Here is a 9,825-nt window from a genome sequence, read left to right on the forward strand (position 1 = left end):
CTTCTTAGGAAAAGAGGCTATGGAGAAATTATTGATTCCCCAGTTCTTTTTATAAAGCACCTTTCCTCAGGCTCTCTTCTCCTTCCAGCTATCAAAATTGCTGCCAGAGACAGCAAAGTGTACCAGTCCTCTTTAATTAAGCTTCACAGCTGATGAGATGGACATGATGCTTTGTCTGCAGTCTGTTTTCAAGGCATCGCCAAAGGGAGAGGTGTCCAACCTCCCTGCTGCCAGGGACCACACAGCCAACACCGCCCTGCCACCACAGTCTGGCTGTGCAGTCATGCTCAGTGCAGCTGGCTTGTGTGCCTCATGTAAATAGACTGTGAGCAACAGATTTACTCCAGTGCCCATAATCAGGAGGTCGCTGGTCCTTTTCATATCAAGGAGCCCCGGTCTGAAATGAGCACAAAGGGTGATGCTGCTAGGACAATTCACCCACCTGCGGTCTGCTCCCAGGCACGCTTTGTATCAAGCACCCTTGAGATGTGAACAAAGGGCAGGATGCAGACCAAAAATTACTAGTTCTGGTGATAGCAGCCCATTCCTGACAGACACCATTTCTTCTATTGCTTCTATGAGCCTCTTGCTACTTGACATGGGAGGGCTGTAAGACACCTTAGGAAACAGGGAAGTTGTAAGAAAGAACTAGAGATCTGGTCTGCAGCCTCTCCTCACCCATGTCTGAGGGACCTTTGAGAAGAAGCAGGAGGTCATGGACCAGAAGGGTTTTTGAGGTAAGCTGGATATTTCCCTTGAACTTCAGACTGGGTACTCCTGGACAAAGTCACTGAGAGAATGAGACATGTAAATATAAAAGATGCCTCTTGCTTTCATTCTATTTTTTTTTCCCTTTAAAATTTTTTCCATATTTTAACCTTTCAAGTGATCATTTTTTCACATCAAGGGAGCAAACTATATACTGCAATGATTCAGTTCTTCAAATTAATTCAAGCATTTTGTGAGTCACAGAAACTGTCAATCCATTTCATACTCTTTTCCAACTTCATAGGATTCAATGAATAACTTCCCTCCACCCGCAGTGCTTTGTTATACTAATTTCTTGTCTATCTTCAATCTGAACACAATGGCAGGAGTGAAAGGTGACTCAAGCCCAAAAAACACAGCAGTGGTTTAGCCGAAGTGTACAGTGTGGGATGTGAAGCAGGGTTATACTTAATCTCTTCCCATGGCTGCTCTCACAACACCGGGAACATCTTCAGAACAGGTCCTGCCCTCTATTTCTTAGAAAAATCACCTGTGCACCTTTTCTCTGAAGAACTTCACACCAGGACAAATGGTAAGAATATTCACAATCAACAGATGAAATGATGAAATAAACCTCAATAATAATATCTCTCGTATGAAGATCTCCCATCAATACTGTTCCTTTAGAATTAATTTAGAAAAATCATCACTTGTGATTCATTATTCCACCTCCAACTCCTTTCCCATGTGATTCATTGTAAAAATGTCTTTCCATGTTTCAGTGAGGAAGAAAGGAGATACGTGCCACTCCAGCAATCAAATAAAGATTATGAAGGAGTTGGCTTGTTACACAATTACCTCTCTCTAGTGATTTTTATACTAATATTAAAAACAAGATCCCTTAAAAAAAGAAAGAAAGGGAGGGGGGTGGTGAAAGGTGTGAGGAAAGTTTTTCTGGTTTTTCTAACAAAAAAATTCAAGCTGTTTCCATTTAACATGAGGTTTGGTAGCACTGAGCTAAAACCAGCCAGAACTTCCTGCCTTCTACCTGGATGTACAGGAGAATCAAGTCTAATTCCAAAGAAATAGAAATTAATTTCAAAGGAAGAAAGATTATATGGCTATTTTAGTTCTTGATTCAGCAGCTCAGCACTCAATACTACAGCTGACATCTTATTTATGAATGCTTAAATGTCAGTAAATTGTATAAAAACAATATCTCTGCAATTTATGAATCTATAATTCATTTTTTCGCTGCCTGTTCTATATTTCATCACTTCATCATTTTCAAGAAAGCAAACATTCTGAAGACTGAAATTATATGTAGCAAGTGGCTCTCTATGAGAAAAGGGTTGTTATTGTTGCATCAAATTTACTCCGTGATAACAAATTAGTGTCTTCTGCTGGTGCTGCATTCGAATGCCTCAGACAAACAAAAAAACCTCCATAGAAATGAGACAGAAGAGCAAAAACTGTAGAGCAGCAATTATGTTTTTAAAATCAGTTGATTTAACCAGGTCAGAAAGTCAGGTGGAAAGAGTAATAAGAGAATTCATTATTCTGTGAGACATGTTCATCTGTATTTAACATCCCCATTGTTCGTTCTTTGAAAATTCATCTTGGTCAATGATGTGTGCCAAAGAACTCAAAATAATGAAATCAGAGCAAAACCTCTGCAGTAATTGGGTTGAAATGTTATTGTGTACTACATGTTGTGCCCAGCCCACTTTTGTTTGCAAAAACACCATGAAACAAAAGTGTCTAAGGACCACTGGGTCAGGTTGAGAGCTGAGATTTAACACCAGCGAACCCAAGTTATCTTTTTATTAGGAGAGTATTGGCAAAAGTGTGCAGTTTCTTTTTTTTTACCCCTTAAAGGGTGACTTCTGTTTTATGTTCTTCCATTTTCTATCTCGAGAGGAAGCTCCCAGCCCGTACACAAGGTGCATCTCCCTTCCTCATTCAATGGCTTGGTATCTCCATGCCATTTATTGCCATTTTGTTTCCAACGGCTGGTCTTGCCTTCCTATTTTCCATTGTATTGCCAAGACAGTAGGTACAGACTCCGCTGAGTCCCTCACCCATGGAGCTGGAGGGTGAACTGGTTGTCTCCAAGAGGGGACTCTCAGCCTATGCTCAACTAACACAAAGACCAAAATGTTCACAGTGCAAACTATTTGGAATCATCTGGCCAATTTGGGGATCTCACTGCTGACATCTCTAAAGGTGTTGAGAAGCATTTTGATCCAAGAGTAGCTATTCTATAGAACTAATGTCAACAGGAGCATCACATCAAAACGCAGCCTCTTTTGGAGTGCTGCATACAACAGAAGAATGAAAGAAATGTCTCTGGGAGGTAATACCTCTTTAATTTTACCATCTTCTGAAGTAGAGCTGTGCAAAATTCATTTTGCTAGGCAGAAAAATACATTAAAACACATGGAAAATATAGGTAAAACACAGTATTACCAATAAACATTTCCTTTTTACTTGGAATCAAACCCAGCAAAACACATAGGTCTGAATTAATGGAGCAGTGCATGGCAGACGAATTACTACGAGTATTATTTCAAAGACTCAAAGTGGCAGTTTTTTTGCAATATACTGTCAGACTGCATAAGACTGTGTAACAGCAGCTTTCTAGTAAAGATCAGTTCAATTATTCTCATCTCATTGGCAGATTCTCATCTAAAACTGTATACTCAGGGTCTAAAAATGCATTGCACTGAAAAGAAAACACATCAATTATAAAAGAAGCTCAACCAAATTCAAACGTGATGTTTGGAAAGACAATAGCTTTGCAATGCTGATATCATTACTTGTAGTATACAGGAAACAGTTGGTGACATTTTCATGCACTGGCTTGATTTTTAGCTTCTCCTCCTTCTCCTCTGTCCACCCTCCCACCCCTGGTGTCCCCCCTTGGCTCATTACACAAAGCAGCTCAACGACATGACGCAATAATGATTGTTTAGCACCCAGCATGCTTTGGGAGACTAGAGCATTGCAAAGAAAAATCACTGAGAAAAATAAGAAATCAAATAAAATTGAAAGGTCCTGGTGGAAAAGAAAAGAAATAAAAATAAAAAGAAATAAAAAAAAAAGAAACAAGTGCACATAACATCAATGCCACCTCTGAGAAAAATCATCACTACACGAAGATACAGTATACATAATACAGTATAACATGCACTCTCCAATGATAAGCTACAAGATCCAGAGTAAGTAAAGACTTCATACTTGTGCGGGTTTTTGTGCAAAATTCTGAAAGACCATGACAAAAATCACAGACTGAAAAAAGTTTTGAGATTGCCAGACAAGCCGTGGCATTCAATAACCACTCCAACTCCTGCGGCTATAGTCACATTAAGTGAACAGGTTTAAAGTTTCGTGTTGCTCGTCATGATAAAATACGAGGCCGTAGAGGCAGTTTGGAAGGAAATAAAGAGCGTTGCTTGTGAGGGGCCAGCCACAACGGTGCTCTGCAGGAAGTGCCACACTTTGATATGCTCTGTCATCATCAGCATTTTTATTGGCTACATGAAGGAGGAGAAATTATATTAACTTAAAAAGAGATTCTATTTGCAGAAAAACGCATGCACTAGTAACTCAGCGTGGCCAGGTTAAACCTCTCGAGCTTTTTGCCAGAGCAGTGCAAACCACAACACTTAAAAATCTATTCAAAAGGAACTTTAGATTTTTCTTTATGTGTGTGTGTGTGTGTGTGTTAAAATTAAAGGTAATTTACTCATCGGATATCCTCTGAGTATGACTGAGGAGCGGTATTCACAGCATTTTTATTCTCTGCTGAATGCCACTGAAAACAGAATCAAGAGCTGTGTTTCGATACCACACAGCGACGTTATTGTGCGCTTTCAGGTCATTAAGAAAAAATAAGCTTCCCAAAGACAGGTAGAGTGAGTTGGTAAAAAGTTTACATCTGTGATTGTCATGTGTCTGATCTGATCCAGGAGAGCATGGCTTTACCATTCGCAATCATTTGCACAAAGAAAACAAAGAAAGGGCAAATGATACAGTACTGTACCTCCATGGTCTGAGACTGGTGCATGGCTTTGATTGCATTCTGTGCCATTGCCCTTGTAGAAAATGTGACAAACGCACAGCCTGTGGGAACAAGGGGACAGGGAGCAGGAAAGACAAAAAACAACAAGACAAAAGGGTTGGACGCTTGTTAAACCAACACAGTCTACGAGAACGGCCACAAGACGACACTGTTCTCAGTAGTACATAAAAATAAACAACTTCTCTAGTTTATTTATCGACAGTGCTGACTTGCTAATCTGACCATAGATGAAAGAAAAAAAATTAGGTGGGGATGGGTGAGAGGAAAGGTTTTTTCCCTTATTTTTTTCCTCTTTTTTTTTTTTCCATTTTATTTTTCTTGTGTTTATTCTTTAGCCACAGGGTTTGAAATAAGGCAGGCTTTTATGTAGCCTCTGGATTGCATAGTTTAGTCTATTCAGACCACGCAATAACAATTGCTTGTTACTGCTTTTGTGCAGGTAAATTGTGGATAGCGAATAAATGACTGGCATCACTGACAGCTGAACTGGGAATTTATTTAATAAAGGAGTCCATAACGTCACATATTTCCGTGATGCACCAAGAACAACCATACAAATAAGGATGAGAAAAATTCCACCGTGCAGCCTGCGACTAAGTGTGAAAAGACTCAGAAAAAATTCAGTCATGTCGGTGGAATCTCAACACTTAAGAAAATAACAGATTAAAATTAAAAAGCTTTATGATTTTTGTTTCTCCCAGTCCTAGGTACAAGTTTAATTCTTTGATCTACGAAAGCTTGAACAATTCTGAAGCTACGTGCACAAATAACTGAAAACTCACTTTTTTTCCCCTCCTCAGCCTTTTAAATCATAATGAAAAGCCAGGAGGCTAAAGTGTAGGCTATTTTTCCAGCCTTTTACTATTGTCAGTCATACCTGCACTGGGCATGGTACAGGTCAGCTTTTTCAGTGCATGACTCACTGCCCTTTTGACTAATAAAAACATTGCCTTTTGAGATTTACATTTTATTCTTCATGCACCCTTGGGCATCTTACAGAAAAAGACTGTGAAATTAATGCAGATTCAGGCTGATTTTGTAATAATACCATGGCACACTAAAAGCTTAGCTAAAGCAACACAGACTTATTTCACTTGTGATCTCTAATGACTTTAAAAGTGCATTGATTTTCAGCTCCCTTAGCCTTGCACAGTTTGAACTTAGGTTTCAGAGAATAATTTAGTGTTCCACTCAATTTCCTCAAAACATTATTATTATTACTACTTAAAAGATTTCCAAATGAAGCAAATCTAAGCACTGAGAGGCTAAAGCATATTGTCATTTTAGAGCTAATGCATGAAAGCTACATTCTGGCATCAAAAATACAATATTGTTGCCCCTGTGGCCAATGGGCAAAATAAACCATTTTGCAATCCAACAAGCAACAGATTGTTTGGTTTATGCAAATCAATTTGAGGCATAAAATACCTTTTCTTTTTTGCTCCATGTGTATCTGGTGAGATTATCAAGTCAAGACTGTATTCACATCTTAATCAAACAACAGTAAGAGAAAGCAATGCCTGATCATTACCCAAAAGCACTACATCTAGTCATGAAAATAAAGTCAATGCATTTTTGCATCATGCAGTATTGTATTTTTTTTCTCTTTAATGTAGAGGCCCTTGATACAAGAGAACCTAAGCTGCTTATGTACCTCTGACAGGTGAGCATCATAAAATCAGAAGTCAGAATTCTTCTACACAAACTCCACGGCATTGTTGTAACTCTATGTATTTCTTAGGTAATGATGAAGACTTACTAGTGTTTAGCCACATGACATGTTGCTATACTATTCTTATTCAGCAACAAAGTTCTGTCAAAGCAAATGATGTAAGAAAACAGCTTTCTGTACAGCGATCTTGACAAAATGTGCAGTATAAGGGTAAATAAACTACAGTACCTCTGCTAGATTCCATACTGCTGCTGTGCACTAAAATTAAAGAGGCCCAAATTTACCATCAGTCTCAAAGTAATCTCTCTTTATAACATTTCTGTTATTAACATTAACAGAGGAAATAACAGCAAGGGTTTTCATTGCTCGTCTTGCAAATTCAATGGGGGATGAGCACAAATAGAGATATACTGGAGGGCAGGCAAGAAACCCCATACAGAGCCTTGAATAATATTGTTTCTAATGGTCAAGAAACGGCTTCATTCACTTCTTTCGCTCTCATTATCCAGGAGTGTGTACCATAGTGACAATTACTGAATGGAGGTTTCGAATGCATAAGAAGCATGTAAAATGTCAACAAAAATCAATAAGACACAGTTTATGCATTTATCACAATTTCTACCCAGCAGTACTACTGTAAGTAACTTACTGAGAGATGTTGCAATTAGCAGGTCTCATAAGAAATGTGGATCAGCAGAGAAATAAAGCTGCACTCCTCTCAGGATAAAGCAGACTCTCTCTCCCCCCTCCCTTAAGCTTTTTCTCTTTTTAACCACAAAGCTCAGTTGTTGGGGCCTTTCAAGTGCCCAAAACTACCACAAAACCTCCCTTCTCATTCCCCAGCCCAAAGCCATTTGCACGGATTCCGTTGTCTTTGTCGTGGAGGCAAAGACCTTCGTAGAAGATCTCTGTAAAGTACCATTTAGTGAGCTACCCATTTGAAAGAAAGTTGTTCTCCAGGCAAGGGGAATGCCTGATGAATGAGGTTATGCAGCTTGAATATGAGCTTTGGAAACAGCATTCCACAGAGGAGAGGGGACTGCACTTTAATTATGCTTTGCCAGCCAGAGGCTACAAGGTCAGGTCCCCTTGTTATGTCCAGTCAGCAGGCCATTTCCCACCAATGGACAGTGGCCACTTGCACAGTAAATACCTCATAATGACTCAATAACCATGGCGAAAAATCAATAGACAACCTTATTTCTGAATGATTTGAAAACCTAGGCCTTCAGTTGTTACCACTAAGCACCCCAATTAAATTCTAGCTAATTTAACCATCTTTCCACACTGTTACAGGTATTTGCACTCAAGGGTTATTTTTCCAGCTACCAAACCTGGACACTCACACACAAAATCTGTATATTTATTATGTGTGTACATACGTTTTATTATGCATGAACCAGGGGATACTATATATTTTATCATGTGTGAACCATGGGACCCTTTCCTTCAAGACCAGACTGCCACACCAGAGGGGAGCTAAGCCTGTATCATAGGATTCAGCCCACTTAACTCCATCACTGAACTTCCGTCTGTAATTTAGGTAATCAGAAAAGCTGTACTGCTGAGATGCCTGTATTCTCTGCCTCAGTCAATGGCAGTACCCTTATTTTCCTATATAGGGTACACAGGCACTTTAGGAGGTCAGTGTTGTTAGGCACCTTGAATTTAATCAGAATTTGGTGTCTAAGGACACTGGATTTCAGTTGTTTAAGCCAGATGAGCTCTGCCTGAACCATCCTCTGCTCTTGTTGAGCCAGTTTCTGAAGGTTTGGGAAACCCCTTTTCAGTACACTGTCACTCACTGTATCTCAGGAATACAGGTGGTCTTTTGGGAACATACTGCCAGCTTAAGACCGTAAATCACAATTATACGAGGACAAGACTAATCACATTTCATGCCTCGTGGTGCAAGGAAACAAGAAAGATTTTTGTGGTCTCTTACCTCATCCTACGAAACAGTGCACTGACTGCAGTGCCGTGGGCTGATGTCTTCCAGACCAACGGCTACAAGCAAACTATTTCTGTGCTACCATACTGAGTCCTGATATTTCAATTACTCCCTTCTTACTGGAGCTATGGAGCGATTTGAGAGAGAAAATGTGGAGAGAGGGATATTTCTATAGGTAATGCCTTGAAATTGCTTTGTTTTGTACCACCAGCTACCTAACCAGAAAAGAAGAATAAAAATCCTCCTGTAAATACAGCCAACCTGCGAGTCATCTTGCAATTATTTATTGCCTCTGGTTTCAAAATGTCAGGGATCACTAACAGAGACAAAAAGGGAGGGAGAAAGGAGGTTTAAGAGTTTGAGTTGTTTCTCCAAGGCTGCCTTCTCAACCCCTGCACCAGATAAATGATTGACTGCGGAAAGGCTGCTTGAAGTGACCTCCTCCTGCAGGTACAATTGGATGCTGGGACCCAGCCCTGCCACAGAAGATCCTTTGAGCACATTGTCACATTCACCATCTCAGCTGGGAGAACATCTAAACTCACAGGGTTGGTCCTTACTCCCATCCCACCCCAAACTGAAAGGGAATTTTGAAGAAACTATGGATTTGTCAAGCTTCCTCCTCAACCTGTGTCATCCCAAACCTCAGGCTTGCTGCTCGAGCAACTGAATTACTTGAAATGCTTAAACAAACTCAGCATTGCCCCATTTCAGCTCCCCCTCCACTCAATTCTTCTCATCTCAGGCTTCCATAGACTGTTTTGAAATGTTCAGTCAGCAGTTCATGCATCAACACAACATCATAACACAACATCAACACTTGCGAGCTGCAAGTGAAGCAGAACATTTTCAAGTATGGAAGCCTCAAGGTAAGGGGGCTGATTTCATACCTACACAAGAAACCACATAAAACTACCATGGGCTACCAGAGGTTTTAAAGCCCAAACCCTCAGTGAAGCCAAAGGGAGATGCAAAACCCCTGGACATGTTTGAATCAGGCCTAGAGTTAAAAATGGAAGTTTAAAACCAATGCTTTAAAGTTCTAGATATGAAAGGCAGATGTAATCAATTATAAAGAAAATAAATGCACAGTGACCCCTTTGACACAAAAGGAGGTTCAAGAGATTTTCAAAGCCACATGAGCAACTGCAGTACTATGTATGGTGGCTGCGCAGCTGGTGGTGTAAATGGTTCACCATAAACAAGGTTTTTCTTCCATTTCTGTGAAGAAACAATAGTGAAAAGCTGCCAAAATACTCCTGCAAGAAGTATTTGGGATCCTCTGAGATGAAAGCCTCTATTTAGAGAAAAGATAAGGCTCGAATAAAAAGCTATGGAAATTGAAGCGTGATAAAAATAAGCTTCAGTTGTGTTAAAATATTTCTAGCTGAGGTTGCAAAGTAGACTTTC

The 9,825-nt window shown here is 39.8% G+C and overlaps 1 protein-coding gene across 1 annotated transcript in view; it reads right to left on the minus strand.

Annotated features, from left to right (window-relative positions):
* CELF2 (CUGBP, Elav-like family member 2) overlaps positions 1 to 9,825 on the minus strand; it is a gene marked incomplete at its 5' end in the record, with an annotated part of 70,938 nt that overhangs the window by 47,078 nt on the left and 14,035 nt on the right. Inside the window, one exon of the mRNA XM_010021910.1 lies at positions 4,754 to 4,833. Coding sequence (XP_010020212.1) covers positions 4,754 to 4,833 — 80 coding nt within the window. The remainder of the gene's footprint in view (positions 1 to 4,753; positions 4,834 to 9,825) is intronic.

Source organism: Nestor notabilis, unplaced genomic scaffold (assembly GCF_000696875.1).
Source record: "Nestor notabilis isolate BGI_N333 unplaced genomic scaffold, ASM69687v1 scaffold16909, whole genome shotgun sequence".
Taxonomy (NCBI): Eukaryota; Metazoa; Chordata; class Aves; order Psittaciformes; family Psittacidae; genus Nestor; species Nestor notabilis.